Source organism: Amphiura filiformis, chromosome 5 (genome assembly GCF_039555335.1).
Source record: "Amphiura filiformis chromosome 5, Afil_fr2py, whole genome shotgun sequence".
Lineage (NCBI taxonomy): Eukaryota > Metazoa > Echinodermata > Ophiuroidea > Amphilepidida > Amphiuridae > Amphiura > Amphiura filiformis.
The window spans coordinates 33625683-33648199 of record NC_092632.1 but is presented as its reverse complement, the minus strand read 5'-3'; the positions used below and the strand labels follow the sequence as shown (position 1 = coordinate 33648199).

The 22517-nt window shown below is 37.4% G+C and overlaps 1 protein-coding gene across 9 annotated transcripts in view; it reads left to right on the top strand.

Moving 5' to 3' along the window:
- Positions 1–22517, top strand: part of LOC140153011 (tubulin polyglutamylase TTLL5-like) — a 181574-nt gene that overhangs the window by 128504 nt on the left and 30553 nt on the right. For 8 of the 9 annotated variants that reach the window (XM_072175590.1, XM_072175586.1, XM_072175587.1 and 5 more), the window contains 2 exons: positions 3435–3506; positions 16296–17032. In XM_072175590.1, the coding sequence (XP_072031691.1) occupies positions 3435–3506; positions 16296–17032 (809 nt within the window). The remainder of the gene's footprint in view (positions 1–3434; positions 3507–16295; positions 17033–22517) is intronic. The other variant, XM_072175591.1, reaches the window with a different exon arrangement.

Here is a 22517-nt window from a genome sequence, read left to right as displayed (position 1 = left end):
TTAATGGCAGCAAGATGTTTCTACTGGGGATGGAGCAGATACCACCCTTGTCTCTCCCCCACTACACCACTGACCCTAGTATGTGTAGTGAAGTTCAGTATACAGTTAAACATTTAAATTATTTCCTGTTTTAAAATCAATACTCAGCTATATTTAAAAATCACTTGCAAATATAATTATGCATCCTCTTTAATATCATAACCACTTTTATGGTTGTCTGCAGTCCGACCAGTTTTCATCATACAAGTTTAATGGTAACTTTCATTTTCTGGGTTTAAGTAGCCAAAAAATGTCTAACTTGAAACAATTTTACTTGCACAGGGCGGTCGCGAACTGTCGCATACCTAGCTCACAAAAGAAATGTTAAGCATGTGAAGAAAACAAACGGTTGCACCATTGTAAACATTAAGAGAAAGTGACACTTATCCATTGTTGACTTTGTATGCCTTAAACACCTTGTACAACAAGTGTGCATGAGCAAATACCTGCCGCAAAATAATAGCTGGTGGCAATGGACTTATATTGCAATCTTGGTGACCAACAAGGCATTGGTAGTTCTAGTTGAAGGCATGCAATTTATCGCTTGAATTGCAGACATGTAATGGGCCATAGAGCAATGCACAAATAAGATGATGGGGTACCTTTCATGGAGAGACACATGCAATAAATAGCCCTTGATAATGACCATAAACCATGAATTTAGGCCAAACCACTGTGCTGCTATTTGCTGCAGGCTGGATTGGGCATTGGTGCTGGTGCCCAGTGAGGCCTCAGCTTCATTGTAGCATCTTGGCATCTGATGGTCAGATCAAAGCAGTTCTATTGTACAACTAGTCATTCAATTTAGGAAACTCTAATCAGGCAATTAATACTACAACTTTCATTTTTTTAATGTACATTTCTTATTTAAACTGAGTGAATCATTTAATGTCAGACATTGTCCTCCCATGATGCCCAGGTAGGCCGGGTAGGGTATACAGACAGCCAGGCATACCCTGATCAGACCAGGCCGCGAGAGCATTGTCATCCACTGCATCTGCCTCACAATTCAAATGCAGTAAATGGAGAGAGTGGATCATTTTGTATCATTTTTGCCTCCACCAGCATTTAAGTCCTTTTAACAATCCAAATTGTTGCCAGAGCTTGCGACCAAACTGACCAGTACAGACAGAAGTGAGCAGAAAGTACACTTTACATTACTCCAGTAGCTTCTAGTCTATTGTGGTACAAATCAAAACTAAAACTTACCAAATAAAAGTTATTTTTAAACTTGAGTGAAGCCTAATTTAAAACTTGGAAAAGTTGTTGAGCACCACCCAACCTAGCAATTGAGACCAATAATTACAATTACCACAAGTTTAATATGGGTCAATTGTAGAGTACTTTAGAGTGAGTTTATGATGATGATGACCACCAAGCCTCCGGTGGTGACCAAGATAATCTTATGAAGGAGACAAAATTTGAGCCTCCAAGATATCTATCATGGTGGCCAGGGGGTGAGGATAAGTTCTTGTGCCAAATTGTCTGAAGCCTCCACCTACACTTATAATAAAACTATAAACCAACCATGTCATATAGCTGTCAGACAATGATATCAAGATTATTTGTTTGGGAGGATCCAGAAAAATTTGTGGTTTTGTGGAAATTTAAGCAATTTTCAGTCATTTTACAACTTCCTTTTCTTGCAAAGAAATTATATTAGTCTGTGATAGCGGATATTGTACAAACAGCAGAAAAACAGAAAAGAATTTTAAAGTAGTTAAGTTGTAATACCCATTGTATGGGGTCATGGGTACATAATGTTGTAAATGAAACAAATTTGTTAAATCCTAACAATTTAATTGTAAACTCTACCATTATGTAATGTACAGCTTGTTTCATATGTACACACAGATTGTATAATCCTTAAATGAAAGCATTCAATCATTTAGTCATTATGATTCAATTTCAAGTAAGTCAATTGTGTTTCAAAAAAATTGCTTATTAGCATGTTAAAAGTTGAGGTGTGTAGATACGAGTACTTCCTGTTTCCAAAGGTTTTGTCTTAGTTCATGTACAGGACTAATTTTGTTTGTTTGTTTGTCTTTTTAATTGTTTTAGTAGAAGGAAAGAAATTACTGTTCGCACATACAAAGAAAGCAACAGTAACTGAAATCCTTACAAAAGTAACATACAAAGAAAGCAACAGTAACTGAAATCCTTACAAAAGTAACGCATGTTTGCGGGGTGCTTTTACAACACTCTCATGTACAATCTCATAATTATATCGGCAAATTTCTTTGATGTCATTTTGTGCTTAACATGCCTTTTCTTGACCAAGATCTGACCTAGTGATATCAATAGGTATTTGGTGGCTGTAGGCTACATGGGACTGGGAGTAAATGTTGTAACAAACATGGGCAAGTTGGGATTGGAATAAATATCGCTACATGGTGCCAGCTGTTGCTCAATAACCAAAGATATCTTCTCACAAAAATCTTCATTGGGCTATCATATTTCACAGAAATAAGATTTTATTTTGCCCTTCATTTATTTCAGAATATCCCAAATATGTGATGCGATCAAGCAAAATCAGTCGGAACTCGGAAATATTGATTTCGAGATATAGCCAAACGACGGCAATATTTCCTTTTGTTTCTTCTTATATTACTCTTGAATTGCTCATATCTTTGGAATTAATTGTTCAATTTCAATGGGGTTTTCTGCAAAATGCAACCTTGCAAATGCTTCTTACTATCCTTTTCAATATTTCCGAGTTCCGACTGATTTTGCTTGATCGCATCATATTGAGTACGAAATACCATTTAAGCATTTTCCAACAAAAAAATATGACATGCTACTTTGAGTTGGTGTGAAGTGACACTTCAATCCCTTTCCCTTTGAATGTTGCAGGAACAATAATGTGACATCAATTTATGTTGTTTGACACTTATACATATGTTTATAACAATTCGGTCAGAGACCAGGCGAGAACCCAATAGTGCCGATGCACTAAATAAATAATAAGAAATAAATAAATAAATAAAAAATAAATCAAGACAAAACAAATATTACTGACCATTACTTAAGCCTAAAAAAATTGTTTGATTGGCGTAACCCAACCGACCCTAAAATTAGGCCTGACCCTGACTTTTTTTTGTGCAAAAAAAATAGATTATTAATTAATTAAATTTTTAAAAAGGAGAAACAAGTTCTAATGCCTTTATCCGATGCAATTTATATCTTTAAAAGTAAAAGAAATAAGATCCTGACCTACCTACCCTAAATTTCTTTTTTTGTTTGTTATGCCAATCAAACAATTTTTTGAGGCCTTGCAATTTTTTTCATTCATACCAATATCATGTAGCATTCATTCATGTGTAGCTGTACATGTAGCATTTAATTTAGTGTGTCTTATTCTTTTTCATTTCATACATCATCACTAACCTCATCAGGTGATGGACATGGTCATAGCAGTCGTCCAACTTCTGCTGTGGTGTATCGAGACGCATCTGGAGGACAAATAGGTAATTACACTGATAAAGTTGCAATAAGCCTTGTTGACGAATGGTGGACATAGTAGGAGGGTGATGTTCAGTTTAGGTAAACTGAATATCGCCCTCCTATTCTGTCCGCCATTCTTCAAAAAGGCTTATTCGATTTCAACCTCAAAAGATTTGATTTTGAAGGAGAAGTATCATAAATAATTATTATTTGAGTCAGTTAATTGAGGTTGCCTTCATGAAAATTTGAACATATCTTTAAAAATCCTTATTCAGAGGACACTTGAGAAAAATCCAATGAATTCCTCTGAGTTTTTACACCAACAAATCACACAATTTGATTGCGACTTAGGTCGAATTGAATTTGTTTTAAAGATGCTTCCAAGCAACATTGCTAAACTGACCGTGAATAGTGACTGTGCTGCTATACTTGGCACTGACTTTGTGTGTGAATAAGTCAAAATCGAATAGCGTCTGTTTGCTGGTGTAAACAGGGTTCTAAAAGATACTACATTCCTTCTTTTGAATATTTCCCTGTAAAACTTTGTTTCTTGTGTTGGCATTTATCACTAACTTGGACTTGTAGTGCCATTATGAAAATCCCAAGGTTTTTGTAACCATGACTGTATAAATGTTACCATGGTGTCCATAGTATTCGTAATTTCAATTTCAAGAGGGTAAAAGGGAATATCTTGCGTATCAAATTATCTCCCAGCTTGTTCAAAAGGAGTTAAAAAGCCACCCTACTCTTCACTATTTTTTAGGATTGAAAAAATATTATCCTGTTTTGCCAAATGAAGCATAGCTAAATCCTAATCCTTTAGTTAGCACTAACTGGCAATGAAAGTCAAATTGTATTATTTTTATAATTTGAGGGAAAATGGCTTCATATTTCTGAAATTATCACAAAAGGAAATTTTACATCTTTCTGACACTGCACATTATATGAATCTATGTATTATAGTAGTTGTGTCTGTATTGGTTGTTTCTTATGATTTTTATTTTACACAACCCACATAATTGTTTGTCATTTTTTCTTATACTAACTGTGAACTTACATAAGCTTTTTGAGAGGTCATAAGGCAAAAAAAAAAGGTTTGTCTCAAAGCTCTCGCGCGCATTTGTAAAATCGTGAGATTTGGAAAAAAAGAAATGCAGAATTTTTTTTTATTTCAATTTTTTTTTTTTTTAGTTTTTCCAGAAAAATTCGGCAAAAATCAAATGTTTTTCTCCAAATACCATGAAAAAAGTCGGGAATAAAAAAAAATGCATTTCTCATTTGTTTTCAAATCACTCGTGAGCTTTGAGACAAACCATTATTTTTTTTTGCCTAATGCAAGAAGGCCTATCTGCAATAGCTGCCATATAGACACTACATGTAGGCAAATCCAATGTCTGTATTCTAAAAATTCGACACCTGGCAGTTATTACAGATGGGGCCTTCATGCACTACCCATCAAACACAACAATGTTTTTCAAATGTTTGATTTTGGTCAAAACGTTAACATTTAAATATTGGGTTACATAAAAGTCATGAAAATGTTTTAAAATGTCTCCTATAAAAAACAAACACTACAATAACATTTTAAACAACTCCTTGTCCAAATGTAAATACTGTAAAATATGTCAACACATGATATAAGAATATTTTGCAGCAAGTTTGAACAAATGTGTTTGAATGTTTATATGAAATGTTTATACCCTTTATGAATAACCCGATATCTAAAGGTTTTCTGTCAAATGTGTGTTTGCTGGGTAACTCCCTCATTGTTTCATTTTCTACTAACTGTGAACTAACATCAGCTTTCCTTTTTCATTTTCATTGCTCCATCACCTTTTTTTTTCACTTCAGAAATTCACGATCTTGATTTGTACGATGAATCTGATTCTGACACAAGCGACAATCAGGTTCAAGGTCATTCTGATGAGATCAAGATTTATAGTAACGAAACAGCTATTGATACCAAGTGTTTATTCTTAAATAACACTAATAATAACAGCCGCAATGCTACAGGTATTCTATTTAGGTTGTTTAACCCATTATAGTTGGTGCATGTTTTAATTTTGTGCAACATGTTGAGTTATATTTTGGATAAGTAGCTTAGTTTTGTACTATTTGCATAAATATGTTGCTTTCCATGTTAAATAATAAACTGGTGTATTACATGAGCTTTTATATATATAGGGACCTAGTATGGATTTAGAAAAGAGGCATGCAGCGAGAGATTTAGGCAAAAATACCAAGTTTATTGCTTAGCTCCCATTAGTTGTAATACTAGTCTGTGTTTTGTCCATAAACCTGCATTTACCATGTTTACCACTGTGTTTCCATTCAAATTCACTTGCCTTACTTGACTGAGCTTTCTCATTTCTGCTTCATTATCATTACGTAAACCTGCGCAAAGATTAGAAAGTGTAGAATAAGGGCTCAGATGGGGTGGGGGTGCTTATTACAAGTGTCCCCCACCCCCTTGAATAAGGGTTGGTCCATCAGACATATCTATCTATGTGTCTCTTTCAGATGTTTCAGGTGGCCAGTGTCTTACTGCACTTGCACCGCTCCATATCCCAATTTTGCACTTGGCTTTGTAGTTCATTGTCATATCTCATTGTTGTGTTGTTTCTGTAATTGTTGCTGACGATGCAACAGAACTATGACTGTTGCTGATACTGAGGAATTACTACCATACTGTTAAATTGCTACTGCCGCTGCAATTGGTGATATTACAGTTGTCATGTATCTTGCTGCAAAAACAAACAAACATAAATTCCAATCAGTTGTTATTATTGATATACCACTGAAGGGATTAGGATTATGCATTCCATATATCACATTTAAGTTGAATTTAAAGCATTGACCCTGTTTTGATCACCAGGATCAAAACAATATTTATTTAGCTGACCAGAATAGATTAGTACAATCATTGCATTGGTTTTATAAAATCTATTTTATTTAAAATCTTTTGAAACCACTTTTTGTTTATGACTTGCATTCTGATGTGAAAATAACCCTTTTGCCCTTAAATCACTCCCTTGAAAGAGTTTAGGAGCAAGTGTATCAGGATGGAGAAATGATTTTCAACTTGATTTATGGAATTCATTAAATTCTTGTAGGCTTCCATCTAATCAGATATTGACTTTGTAAATAAATTATGCCACTATTTGACATTATATTTTCATGTTGGATTTATAATGTTGATCTCCTTTCAACAGCTGCGGGCATGAGGGGACTGAAAAATAACCAACGTTGACAGTTATTGTTATTAATTATTTATTGATATTTCACTGGGTGTGTGTGTTTATGATGTACAAGTGTCATGTGATGCTTCAACAGGCAAATAAATATATAATTTGGTTTGCTTATATATTTGTTGTTTTATTATAAGTTTATTTGTCTGTTTATTTGCATGTTTTTAATTTTTCATTTTCAAAAATAATTCATGACTAGAGACATAGATTTTGGAACCTAGAATAAGTAGGGAAGAATTGATAGGAATTTGTCATGCTGTATTGCATATTTGAAACAACGAGTAGAGAAGTCAAACAGTTTTAAAACATGATTTTCCTTGGTGTGCTCCTCACATTTTGACCAATCTTATTGGTTTCACAGATTGATTGAATGGTCTTTAGCATTCCTCAAGTTAGAAGGCTTGTCTGCACTCTATTGTGTGTGCAGCTTCGGAATACAGTAGGCATACAGAAACTGGTTACCCAGGGTGGAATGGGGCTTGACCGGGGACTAGATGCTGTATTTCAAAAGTGTAGCATGAGTTATTTGATTGGTGGAGCACTGAGTCTGATTGAGGGAGCGCCGGTTGTTGTTTTTCACCAATTTCAATGGGATTTTTCGAAATTTTCACTTTAGATTTTTGCAGACACATACCCTACTACTAGTACTAGTAGCAGTACCATGCCACTGGTCCTTTCACCAGTTGCTCCAATGTGGCTATAACTTTCACACTACATGTAGTACATTTTATAAAATATTAAGGTGTTTGGTGAGGTTATACTAGGGCTAGGATTAGAGTAACCATTGTGACCTACTTACTGTTTGGTGCTTAATCATTTAAAGGGGGTGCTTACTGTGTAATGACATTCCAACTAGAATGTGCTTTGCAAAATAATGCTGCACTTCAATGTAACTGTCAAAATTGCAGCCTAAATGTTGTCCAGCCTGTGATTTGATACTGTGAGGTTTGACCTAATTTCTTGTGAAAAAGTACACCGAAATGGGGTTGCTTCATTAAAATTTTTAAAAGTCCTCCTGGGGGTGATATTAAAGTCTGGGAATGGGTACTAATTAGGTTAATAGATATGGGGCATATGTTCATATTGCTTGCAAAGGTATTCAAATTCTGCAATTTGAGAGACCAACCATTCATCAACCATTCATCCGATGCCTGAAGTGAAATGGTGCCCTCTTGTATATTGATCAATATGAGCTACATGTAGGGATAGGGTAAAGCAGGGATATGTAAAGTCAACTTGCAGCAGGTGTTATAATCCCCCAAAAGACACCATAAGTATATTATTTATATGCTCTACAGCTGCTTGCTTCTCTGTGCATGCCCCTATTGATGAACTTGGAATTCAAAGTTTAATGGGTCTGCTAACGCAATGTTGCCAATATCTCAGTTTAGTAGCCCAATTGGGTTATTTTTTTGCCAAGTGACGATGCATGATGATACAAAGTGTAAAAGCTTGTAAAAGGGAATTTTGACCTCTAAAATTGGCAGTAGCTCCAGAACCATGGGGGCCTGGCACCCCAAATAATTTCGGTAGGGGCCAAGTACCCTAGGGCCCTCAATAGAAGGTAAAATTCATAGTTTTAGGGTAAAATTCATAGTTTTAACCCTAATGCCCCAAGGGCTTTTGGGCGACTAGAAGGGAAAGAGGGAAGGAATAAAGATAGAAACCAAACAAAAAGTTGTTTGCTCTGGGTGGGATTTGAACCCAAGGCCACTCGCAGGCCAGCCACTAGGCCGGCGACACTTAGCCACTGATCTTTCAATGGTCTGGCCAATGAAAGCATGCCCATATATCACTTAGGGTGATTGCGTCATCACATCTTGTGGGATGCACACATGCGCAGTGCATTATATCAAGTAGTTTTTGTAGTATCCGCTATACTGTTAGGGTTTAATTTATAATTTAAGGTACAATTCTTGTAAAATGCATTGATTTCAAAAACTTCCATGCCCCCTCCCACACCCATTCCCCTCATCAGCATTTGGTGTCTTGGAGAAGGCCTCACATTGATGGGCCCAATCTTCTGGAGCTTCTGAATGGCATGATATGAAGCACTATGTAATATGGTCATAATAATGTCGCACTCATACTCTTCCATGTAAAAACCAAAGTTGGCAGTTGGATGTTTTTGTATCTTCCAAACAGTTGCACCTGCTCTTAGGTAACAGCAGTTTAAGGTGGAATTGGGTGCCTTTCCATCATTGAAATTTGAATAGGGCCTCATGTTGATGAAAATATTCTGGCAACTCCTAATCCAGCCAGGCATGGTAGCTTGTATCAAATAATTGTGAGGGGTTTACATGGGGTTTCCTGGTAAAATTAATTTTTAAAAGAAAAAATGTGAACAAACTTTTTAAAGTAAAACAAAAGACATGGGATGTTGATCATTTAGGGTTATTTTCCTTATTGTTAGGGTGTATAAAAGGTTACTCCATTGGACAAGTACCACAATGCTAGAGGGAAGGTCAATATTTCTATTGGCCCTTTTTTTTCAAAACTCACAACCCAATACCCCGGCCCAATACCTAACATTATTATGTTTTGATGGATCCAAGTTGTGATAATATTGGATCCAAAACATAATAATCTGCGTGTTTCTACTGAGGGCCAAATTCCGTGCCATGCCGTGCCGTGCCGGGTCATGGCGGGTAACAAGCCCAGTAGAAACGATCTGGGTAATCGGTTGCCGGGTCATGTGTGCTCGCCTTTCGTGATCCACCTCTTGAGGTGGATCATGCCGGGTCAAAGCGTGTAACCCGCTCAGTAGAAACGAGCCGTGTGATCGGTTGCCGGGTCGAGGTCATTTGTGTTGCAAAAATAATTTATATTCTATTTGTATTATAGTAGGGGTATAGGCCTATAATGTAGTAGGTTCATTTTTTCTGATATTATATAGGCCTACACTGGCCACATGTGTGACTCGCATGAACTTGATGAAGTAAAGTGGATATGACTTAACTTATTCTAGGCCTACTTCTTTATAGTTAATGAGTTGGTTATATTTTGGCTGTAAATTAATTATCATAATGGCCAATTACTAGATCCACTGGTAAATTAATGCAATTTGGATTAACGAAAACACTAAATTGTGATTAGGTCCTATGCCATGAGCTGCCATACGTGAGACATTTAAATTTAGGATACAACCGTCATGCCTTGCGCTCGGTGAAATCTGTTTTCCGTATCCGGTTTACAGGAAAAAATGCCGTGCATCGTGCGAGACACGGCTTTCTGGTCTCAGTAGAAACAAGCTGGGTAACGGTGGCCGGATTATGATCGGTATTTTGTGCCCGGAAAATAGCGGGTCAAAAAGCCGTACGCTCAGTATAAACACGCTGAATGATAAAATTGGATGCCTTACGCCCAGTATTTATTGGTCTCGCTATGAGTTGTAAAATATTGGAGCCAATATTTTAAAACTCATAGCTCGACCAATAAATATGGGCTCAACCGATCCAATTTTATATCAATGTAGTATATGGCATTTGGTCTCACACATCGTGGGCCCATGACACTGTCTTCCCAATTTGGGTGAAATTGTACTGTCTATTGATAGCAAAAGGTGTGTCCTCCCCTCCCTCAACCAATCCAGTTCCCTCTTTCCATGTAACCTTCCTCTGTCTGTCTATATAGTCCCCATGCGAAATTATTTCCAGGAAACTTCCATCAAAGCATAGATTTTTGCAGACACTTAATGGTTGATAGTATGAATGAATTCCAAATGAATGACATTTTTGGCCCAATAGTTGTAGAGGTTCAGCTCTATTCAGTTATTTTCCACTTCCTCCAATTAACCTTTACATTCACCCAATAATACCCATTACGCATAATTCTCCAATGTATCTTGTGGTTTTATACCTCCCAGATACACACAAAATGTTGGGCAATGTTGACAACCCATGTATGCAAAGTCAGCTTCAGTCTATTGCCAGTCCTAAGGTCATAGGTCATTTAACCAGGTCCCTAATGAATGGGGGACAACATTGGCCTGTTGTTAAGGCCAAGTACATAAGGTCAAGAGAGATGAATGGTTGGATGGAAGAGAAATTGGTTACTATGAATGGAGAAAGATTGGCAGAGAACTTCGAGCAGTCATTTGTGTAAAACTATGATACAGCTTCAAGAGTGACCAAAATATGACCTAAAACCACAGCTTGCATTGAGGCCTAGGCCTATGCTCAAAGGCATCCCCCTCCTGGGCACGAGGAACCAGTTCTATTCTGAAATTCTGCATCTTGCAAAATACCAATAGTTAGTGGACTTGCCTCATAGTGATAGTCCAAAGAAGTTATTGGCCATCCTCAACAGTATTGATACATGGTCCTTGCGTGACTTCCTTGCCTGAAAAATTAGGTCTGCATTCCACAAGAGGTATACCTGTGTACTTAAAAGTTCCCCATGAGAAATAGTGGCAATACAGGGTAGCCATAAAAATTCATTTGCAAATTGTTGTTTGTCCATTGCTTTATTTATTTCATTATGTTTCCCATGAGAAGTCTGAACTATTTGAGAACCATTTGACCCCAGGTGAATCAAAAAGGCTGAGAGTTCATTCCTTTCAAGAAGCATATCATGTATGACTATCAATGGGTCAGTGAAGGTGCTAACAATATTGTAATAGCCAGTGGATTTTATGAGCTTATTTGTTTAGGGTGAACCATCTGGACATAGTAAAATAGCCAGAAATTCATTTTTAAAACAACAATTTGTTCCAATTTGGTGGAAGAAGTAGCCTATAGAATTTTTTGTTTCACTTCCATGTATTTCTTGCTGGTCCAACATTGGAGTTGAATGAGTGTGTAGGGTTGCGCTCATGCACCAATGAGTTTACAATATGCTGGTACCCATACCCACCAGGGTGAAGAGTGGCAATAAAAGTAAAGTGACCTGTCCAAGTGCAAACAGGGTGGCATGGTAGCCCCATGGTTAGCTGGAGAAACTCTGAAGCTTTTCAGTGCTGCACCACTGTAGCTCTAGAAGCGCAACCTGTTCTCCAGAGAAAATAGAAGGATATACTTCCACATGTATGCATAACACATAGGCCTACCTTTTATAACTACCTGAATGTTCTCCTTGTATAGAGCTGTTTATGGATGCCAAAGAGCATTCAAGCACCACCTGTACTTTTGAATGTGACAGAATTTGAAGGACTTGGATCACCCTGACTCTATCGTGTTAATATTGGTCCCCACAAGAATTAGTGTGTACTTCCCAAGATTAACACCTGTAACATTGTAAATCATTCCACAGGTTCAAGTTCATAATATTATGTTCCAATTCCTTATTCCAGTAACATAATTATGATCAATCTTGAAATGGTTTTCTATGTTGGTGATGGCTGGGGGAATGACTTCCAGTACTAGTGTATCATCCAGGCTGAAGTCCTATACCAAAACTATGAAAAGGACCTGTGATTGTCAAACTTAATACTTGCAGTGCCAACATGCATAAATTCATTATCGCATTTAGAACAGGTAGACATTATTAGTGCACTTTTAGAGATCAATTAATGGAATACATCAGATACAAGAACACTGTCTTATGGTGTGGGTTTGCCCAGGGGTTTGCACAACTCTTTATAGAAAAGTGTGCATGCCTCTCTATTGCTATCCTACAGGTACCAACTGGAAGAAAAGATATATTGTAACCTCTTTAAATTGCATAGATCTGTTTTTAATATCCATAAACAAATATAAATGTAGGTTTCAATTTTACAGGAAAAACAACCCTCTGTGTTTAACACATCTTGTAGAATGTAATTGCAAAGAATATACATCAAGGGTGCTGCAAACATTCATAAGTATGTTTCTTTAGAGAACGTGTTCATATTGATGATATTTTTGCCATAATATACAGTGAAACATTGAAAACAACAACCAAGTGAGAAAGTTGAATATGGGAATAAGCAGCAGACCTTTCTATTCCCATTGGTGTATTTCTACTTATAAACTATGTGAACTATGACTTTACAACTGATGGCATAAACAGGCAAAACTGCAAATCTGTTTGGATTTTGAGAAATTATGCATCATATTACAATGTATATCTAGGTTTCTTTATGCCACTGTACTTACAAAATCAACAACATAAACCATAACAAGAACATTATTGCAATGTCCATGCGGATCTATGTTTGTCCATGCAGAAAGTTCTTGTTGGACATTACACAACTTCATCCTGAACACAGAAAAGAAATTTTATCTTGGGGACCGTTCACAAACATTTGTAAGGGGGGGCTGATGCAAAAGGGGGCCCTGACATTTTTGACCCTCCTAAGGGGGGGCCTGAAAAAATGACCACAAATTTTCCTGGAAAAATTGAGTTTATATGCTTTTCTATGGGGTTGACCCATAATTTTCATGTCAAAAAGGGGGGGCTCGGAAATTTTTTAGGTCCGTAAAGGGGGGCCCCGAAAAATTGTTGCGATGACATTTTTTTGCATCAGCCCCCCCCCCCTTCCAAGTGTTTGTGAACGGTCCCTTGGCTGATTTCATACCTTTTTGTGTAAAAGAATAAAACAAGGGATGTCACATTTGCAATAAAACATAGCGGACCAGCATTGTAAATTGCAATTCATATTGGCTATATCACCAGATTGCAATACATTGACTTTGTGTATCTGTCAGTAGCGATTACACACTTGCTGTAATAGTGAAGGGCACTTGCAGTCACATTGGACATGATGCTATGTGAAATTCAACTTACTCCTTCCAAAAAGTGTATTATGAGAGATGTTAATATTGTAATTGTTTAACTATGTAGAAAAAATGGTGCAGACATGTAGGCTGTGAACTTTGAACTCAACAAATTGAGAAGTGACTATGTTTGAAATAAAGTTAAATATGGAAAGAGCTTGTTTTTGTGTAAAACACTGACCCCAGAGTTGTAAATTGTATTTTCATTTCATAGGATTGTGTAGGTGATCTCAAATATGTGAATTCCATCACATTACCTTATAAAACATTATCATTACTTTATAAAACATAGTGGCTATTAAGTATTATTAAGAAAAATAAAGAGGTTGCGGACTTTTACTTGCGGGAGGGGGGCACTCGAATATGAAAGTGACGTACCTGTGCCTACCGGAGTACAAAACTAGGGGTCTATTGATGCAAAAATTGGGTGTCATTGACCGTAAAAAAGTAACTTTTTGGCCAAAAATGTGCAATTTTGCAGCTAAATGGCTACAAAAATGTAAAATTTGTTAAGGGGGTCTATTGACAGGCACATGACACGTACCAATATATGCTTTTACTCTAAGCATCTGCATCAGAAACTTTTTTTTCACAACTGTAGTAGTGGCCATTCAGATGTAGGTGGAATAGATCTGGTTCAAAAAGGGACATAGGCCTACTCCAAAGTAGATGGACTGGCCAGATAAGGAACACAAACCACCCCTCTAGACTATTACCATGACAACATAGCTTTTACCTGTTGCATTTAGTAGCTGAAAGGAACTCTCAATATGAAAAAAAGCCGTTTTGGCAAAAGGACAAAAAAGGGAACAACCTAAAAGTTTGATACTGTCCTACCAACGAAAGTGCTTTTGTTTGGAGATTGACCTCCCTCACTGAAACTCCAGTGTTAAATGTTGAAAATTTCAACCCGAAATATCAACTTTGACCGATAGTTTGATAGTCTCCCCCTAACAAAAGGAGTTTTGTTTATAAGACATTATTAAAGTTTTGGTTTATTCCCTAAATGTTCCCATCATCAACATTTTGTGGATGCCAGCAAGTCATTTTATCACCTCAGGCAAAGATCAGAAGTCATGTTAGAGATATAGCAGTGAAAAATTGCCATACCCCAGCCCTGATGTTGAAGTCTATCCAGTGAATTTCTTTGTATTCGCTCATTGCACAGTTCCACCCTTTGCAAGGAGAGCCTCGAACTGGCAGTAGACATGAATGGAAGAATTACGTATATTACACAATGCTATATGACTGGTTCAATTCCTATTCATGTATGCTGCCAGATCGAGGCTCTCTTCACATATGGCAGAGCTGTGCAAAGGGGCGAATACTACATTGTCAATGAAAATAAAAGAATTACTACTTGCATTATACCAGCTTTTAAGGATCACAACTTAGGTCCTTAAATTAGCATGACTAGCTAACATTATTTCATTGTTTGATATAATGTTAATCATGACCCGAAACCCCGGGGGGTCACTCCCATTGTGGCCTGTACACCATCCGCGATAATCAACTTTTGAAAAGCACCCTAAACAAGGATCTAACCCTTGGCTAAAACAATACCCTAAACAGGGATTTTATTCCATGCATCAAATTTCATACCCTAAATTTCATTTCCGCATATTAGCAATTGCAATTTTGCTACCCTTTTTTCCAATATTTCATGTTTTTGACACCCTAAACGCGTTACACGCTGCGTATCGTGCTTACCCACGAAAAACTACCCTTTTTTACGCGTTTTCATTATCGCGGATGGTGTACAGGCCACAATGGGAGTGACCCCCGGGCCCGAAACTAACCTTTACCCTACCCCAAATCAACGCTGTGATGAAATTCTACATTGTGGTGTATGACTATGAGAGTTTGAACTATGTAAACTCTACAGGAATATAGGAATTTGAGCAAACATTTCTTCTTGATTTAGACATATCTATTTCTGATTTACCCCTGTAGAACATCATCTCATCACATTCTTTACATCATTACAAATCAATGTTAATCCTTTTATATAAAGACACAGGAATGCACGGACACATGATAGCCAGGGTTTTACATTGGTATGTGCTAGAAAGAGATAGGCCTACATACTCTAGCCCCTTACACATGATACATAGATAGATAGCGTCAGTGGTTTAACATGACTATGCATACTGACAGAAACTTCCGGTATCTATATATATATATACCACAACATTGTTTCATTACATCACGAAACCATTTTACTCCCACCCAAAGTTTTAGAGAAAAGCCCCTCGGCTAAGTTTTGATAAGCAAGAGATTAAACCACCAATAGTATAATTTGATGGGGTATAGTAAGTAAAAGGGAGGGATGATAACAAAGTCAAATCCAAGTGTGTGAGAATGTGTTAGGAATGTGCATCAATGATGTCACACCTGTAGGCATAAACTAGGAATGATTTACTACAGATTTTCTTTGAACTTGGCTTCATGCACTTTTTGAACAGAACATTATAGACTAGTGCTTGTCTTTTCTTGTTTGTATTGTGAATTTGAAGCAGATGGTTTGTGGCTTTTGGATATTGGCATACTTTATTATGGTGATGCAAGGAGAACATCTGCTAACCATGCTAATGTTTCCTATATTTTAATGTTCCCCATCTCTGTTGTATCTGTCATTATCCCCATCATCACCATTGCAATTGTTATTGTTATCATCATTGTCCTCATTTATAGTATCATCATCATCATCTCCACCACCTTTATCATCATGTCCAGTCTAATCCATTCAACCTATCAACCAATCCACTTTATTCAACTCCCTCCACCATGTCCACTCCTCTTTTGATAAAGTAAAGAGTACCATTTGATTTTGATCACTTATTTCTTGTTTCCTTTGGTCTAATTGCAGCATCCAGACATTTCTCTGAGAGTAGTCATCAAGCTATTCAAGAAGCCCTACAGAGACTTGCAAAAAGACAAGCAGCTAGACAGTATTCTGCAAATAGCAATCAAAACAAAAATCTATTAACCCAACAAGCTGTACAACAACATAACAACCAACAGTTAAACAACAATGCACCAAGCTTCGCCACTAATGGTCCAGTTCAAGCAAACCATGCAGTGGGCCTGGGATCGAACCTTGGGGCATCCCACAGTGTAAGCAATCTTCAAAGCAGTGGAAGGCATATACGAGGCAGAACTTGGGATAATGAAACTAGGAGTAAGAGTAGTACAAATTTAGGTTCTAACATACAATCAAATAGTAATCAAGCTACCAATGGTGCTCCAATAAGAAGAACTTCAAGTCATGAACATCTGAAACAAACAAACATAATGAACAATGTGGAGCCTTCACCAAGTAGAGGACAATGGGTTCAACCTGCTTCATCCCACAGTAGTATAAGCTCAACAAATTCAAACAATGAACAGTATGAATCCAGTCATATGAATTCGACTGTTCAGAATGCATGGTTACAACAGCAACATACAGCAGCATCTGGTAGTGCTCAATTTCATTATGCAATGCAGCAGGGGAAAGGTGGTGGCAATGTTAGGAGTGTGGCTCAGCAGCAGCAGAAATTGCAGGAACAGAAGCAGATCTCTTATGATATGACACAACAGAGCAGGGCTAAACATCAAGAACAGGTAGGAGTAACTTACACATAACACAAACATTCCCTCTATTAAGAATCTTGATTACAATGCATCCCAAATGGTACACCAGGTGCAACTTCTGCTGGGATAGTTTAAGTCCAAGTGAAATGGAGCCCATGTGATGATGCACTATTTGACACAATCTGATGCAATCTGATGCAATCAGGGCAAAGGAAGCAATTGTGAAATTGAGATACAGGCAGGATTATTCCCTGTAGAAGTGATATAATAATCGGATTAACAACCGTAGCAATAGATGAATACAATTTTTGAATATATCGCCCTGTGCCACAACGTTCACATTGTGCCTATGCATATTGAACCGCAGATGTCAAAGAACAGGGATAAAAACCTGAATCATATTTCTATAGAATGATTAGCATCTTTGAAAAGAGCGGTATTGTATTCAATCAATGTTACAGACATACACAGGTGATGAGTGCAACCTGCTTGTAGTGCATGATAATATTTTTTTTTTAATTGCATTCATCCATTTCTATGGTAATTAATCCTGTTATATATTCACTTCTATGGTGACTAGGAAACAAATATTATAATACAATACATAAGAAAATTGACCCAGTATAAAATCCTAACCATGTGATGGGTTCTGATCCAACCAGGCCAATGGAACAAAATACAGCACAATAAAGACTGTTGACATTGTGAAAGCATTTAACTTTGCAGGGCAAAGTGAATTTCGGGGGGTGGGGTGTGGGATGAAATTTTGGCATTAATTGTCACAATTTTTTAGTTTTTATTGGGGGCAACTTGGGAGTGGCAAGATCTCTGACTTTGGGAGCATTTCCCCCCATGCCTCCTGGCATCATCACTGCTTGATACTTGTATCATAATCCAGGGGCGGCGCCACAGGGGGGGGCAAGGGGGGCAATTGCCCCCCTATGATTTTCAAAAAAGAGGTAAAAGGAAGGAAAAAGAGAAAGAGAAGAAGGAGAGAGAAAAGAGAGGGGAGAGAAAGAGAGGAGGGAGAAGAAGAAAAGGAGCCATTCCCCTCCCTGGCCATGGTTAGAAGGAGGAAACCCCCTTCGGACATCTTGCCCTTGTGAAATGCTGACCTCACGCGGTTTTAAAGTTGTTGGTTTATATATTTTGGGCCCATTTTCGCAAATTTTCCCCCATAAAAGTCACATGGCTTCTCTTGCCTTTTCTCCCAACTCATAAAGAACCTAGTTTTTCGCTCGCTATACACTCGCTGAATGGGCAAATTTTGTCCTTTTCTAACTGAAAAGCATAAAAAACAGGGTTTTTTAAGCTCACGCCGCAAAAGTGGAGTTTTGGGCTTTTAGTGATCATAGGGGGCGACTATACCTCCCGTCTACGCTCCTGATTACGGCTTTCAGTTTGAAATATTTCCAACCTTAAGACCCCCCCCCCCTCATATATTTTATCGTGCCAATTTATAATAAAACAAACCCGGCATATCATATACAATGCAACTGATTTAACATAGGCCTACACCGCGTTGCGACCAGAGGCGTAGAGATCCGACCCGGGTGTGGGGCATAAATCCCCCCAATATTTTGATAGGGTAGATGGTCCATACAATCATTCCCTAATGTTGATGCCTGTATGTGGGTTTCTGACCAAAGTAACCTCATATTTGGCCATTTTAGCCTAAAAGTGCCAATTTTTAGCGCTTGCGACGACTTTTTGTTTAACATTTCCACCATATTTCACTAAGTGCACATTTGTACAATGAACTTATTTTGTTGCCAAAAGGTGCTGGATTTACTAATTCAGTAGGTCCATGCCTAAAACCAACGGGCTGAAAGTCGGGCCCGTGAATGAAATCCATAAAAATATGCGGTTGGAAAATAAATAAATAACCCGAAAAAGGTGCATCAAATGGCTTCATTTGTGCTTTCATTTTTAAAATTTTCCAAATTATGAGGGGGGGCACATCCCCCTCAGACACCCCCCTGCGTCACAAGAACGCGACGGGGGCGGCGCTTGTCGCGTCGCATAACAAATTTCAAAAATGGTTTTGCCCCCCCTATCAAAATACCCTGGCGCCGCCCCTGTCATAATCCAATGTGTTACCGTGAATTTAACATGCATGTTTTGACCACTGCACTTAGGCATGGGATGGGTGGTCTAGATGGGATATCAGAGATGTGATCAAGTAACAATTTCAAGCTCAAATGAATGTGTTTATTTGCTCAATATTAGGGTCATTTAACAGGCAATTGACACAATACTTGCACTCATGTTCCTCTATTAAAGCATGAAAACATAGTGTGGGTGGTGATATATATTGCCAGGTAAAAGTTGGTGCACTTTTGTCTCACATAAATACTTTCAAAGGTTCAGCTCAAGATTGACATCTCAAATCCAATTGATACATTAAGGGCATATTTCCTTCCTCAACTTAGGTATGGAGTAGAGGTGTTTGATATAAGTACAAGATGTAATCTTGTTTACACCTCCTCCCAGATCCTCCAGGCTCAATAATGTAACAGATGTTAAACCAGATCCTCTTAATTTGTTATTTTGTCATCCTATACTTGGGGTCAGTTAAGGCACTTCCCTGGTTAAGGGATGCTGCAGTCCAGATTTAGCTTATTTGGATTTCAATTGATGGAGACATAGTTGGTTTTACACCATTTCATATTTTGTCGTAGATGCACATCACAAGGGATATGATGAAATACAGGTTTTTAGCTTAGGTGCCTTAGACAATTTCAGCTTCTGCAATCTGCGATGGAGATTGACGTCATTCTTACACTTTTCACATGTGCTAAAATGATATGAACTGCCTCCTCAAAATCAAAATGTATTTGGCATAAAAATAGTTATTTGGTCAATTTCCAGATCAAAGTCTGGTCAATTTCAAGTTTGTCTTTGGGGTGAGTAGGTCATTCTATGGCCAGTTACCGTCAAGTCTATGGTCAAATGGTCTTGCTTTTTACCAATATCCAGATCCACAACTTTGGTAATTACAGCAAATAGGGCAAGCTTATAATTTATATCAATGACCTTGTTAAATGATAAAATTAGGGAATGGACTGAATAAAATGACCACTAGGACTTTGAACTTCACTATTTATACAAAAGGAAAAATCTTGAGAGGAGGAGGGAGTTGACAGGAGTGATAGCAAATACAAAACATCATTGGGACTCAAATCATTTGAGTTTGGTAAGACAGTTCAACCTCTCCATTATATTCCCTGTGGTACGTGTGTAGGGATCAATGCCCTCCAAATCTCTCAAGATCAAAAATGTCCCCTAGAATCTACCCAAAATACTCTCAAATCTTTAAAACTCTTGTCCAAATTGCTGAAGATTGACCCATTATTATAATATCAAAAATTCACACCAAAAAAAACACCTGAATCCACCCATCCCAAAGATAATCTGATAGTGGGCCTGATGGTGCTCATATATTCACAAATGAAATGTTTAGTGCAGACATATGCAACATGGTTTCCTTCTCATCTCTATCAAGTTTTTCTAACATTGTTTTAAATTTCTGATGGAAAAGGCAGATGCAGGCAGTCTTCAAATTTTTTACCTTGGGATGCACTTTTGCACCCCATTTTGAAAGTTGAGGTGCAATTTCATCTGATGAAAAGGAACTTGTAGTGTAGTCTCAGGCAATTAACACATAAAGTCAGTACAATGTGGTATCACAATGCACCACACTTTTAAAGTTGTGTCGCAACAGGCGAATTTTGGGGTGCAAATTACACTGCGATAGGGCATATTTTGAACGCTGGATGCAGGATTTGATTTTCTAAATATAGGCCTAGCATTAATCTCACAAGATGTACATGTATGGTCTTTATTCATGAATGCCAAAGGTGAAAGGAAAACTAGTATATTTCTCAATCTTAAAAGTATGATGTACTCACTAGAGCACAAACTATGTGGTATAAAGCTGTATAAGCCAAACCTATTGATAGAAACAACACTTCACCCTGCAGAATTTGATCCCAATGCAAACATCACACCAATATCATACTTCATGTGAGAGTGTTTTAATTAAACTACTATTTTTGTGGGGGATTTTGGATTTGGTCCTCAGCTGATTCATGGAACTAATAATACTGAATGTTTTCAAATATGGGTTCAAAAGGATGTGCTTGAAAAGAACAAACATTTTAAAAGTTACAAAAATGTCCCCTGTTTTACAAGCAGCTTTGTCCTGATTTAAGTAAAAGTGGTAGTACACATGGCCAAGGCTAGTTCATAGTTAATCATGGTTTAGCACTTGATCTGGACTAAGGTGCTTGATGATTATAACAGGTCTGGACATTTTGTATGTAGGTAATTCAAAGATTCTTGTGTTAATGCCATTCCCATGGTTGTGAAGTGGAAGTTATGACTTGTGTGAGAGAGAAAACTTGACCCTGTGAAAGGTTGCCTAATCATTAATCAACCAAACTACAAGTGGTTTTTGGAGAAAATGAGATTTTGCTTCCAAAAGAATATATTGTTCACTAATTTTCAGTAACACAAAGCTTAAACACACCCTTTTTCATAGTTATAAGCCTGTATAGCAAGGCCTCAGCAAATCTTCAATCAACTTTTCATCAAAATGATTCCAAAAATTACTTAAAATGCCATGTTTGTTCCATTAAACCACCCAGGGTGCTTAACAGTCATTTTGGGTGGGTGCTTATTTTTTACATTGTTTGGGCTACATATTGCATATGTACTAACAAATGGCCCAAAATATTCATCCATCAGTATGCCATATGTTTCAGACCATGATCCAGATTTGCATGGGCAGTTAACATGGTTAATAATATCACAGTTTGCTTGTGTAAGTGTAAAGTCACTGGATTTGCTCTTTATATAGGGGCATGGGCAGTTAATGGAATGAATATGGTGGCCTAATATGGGGAAGTGTTCAATGAATCTTTTGGAAAGTTAACATATCTGTAAATATAATTCCTAAGAAAGTTACAGCTTATATGATCGTTTCAGAGAAGAAACACTAGGAAATGTTCAAAGCAAAAAATATGAAAAGTTTTGATATCTTGAGAATTTCACAAGGATTTAGTTTTACATCTGCTTGTAGATGACATAACTATGCTAAATTCACAGCTCAGCATTATCTTTAGGCCATCACGAAAATGGATGTAGTGTTAAATCCATGTTCAATTCAGAACGCTACAAATGTTCAAGTCACAAGATATGCAAAAAGTTCAATATCCATTGGGAAGTTGGATTTAGTTTTACACCGTACTTGTAGATGACATAACTATGCTGAATTCACAGCTCACCATAATCTTTACTAGTGCAATGGCTATGACTGTGATTGGCTGTATTTGAAATTCCTTGGTAACAAAGGTCATTATCCAAGCAGGGGAAGTTGAACATGCTTCTTGATGTCACAATAAAGCCAAAGTTGCTGCTGATACTTAATCTTTGATTCATGTCAGGACATTGCCAGCATTTCCCCCTAAAAGTGCAGTTAAGCCATCGTGTCTGGAATGTCAAACCAACAAAT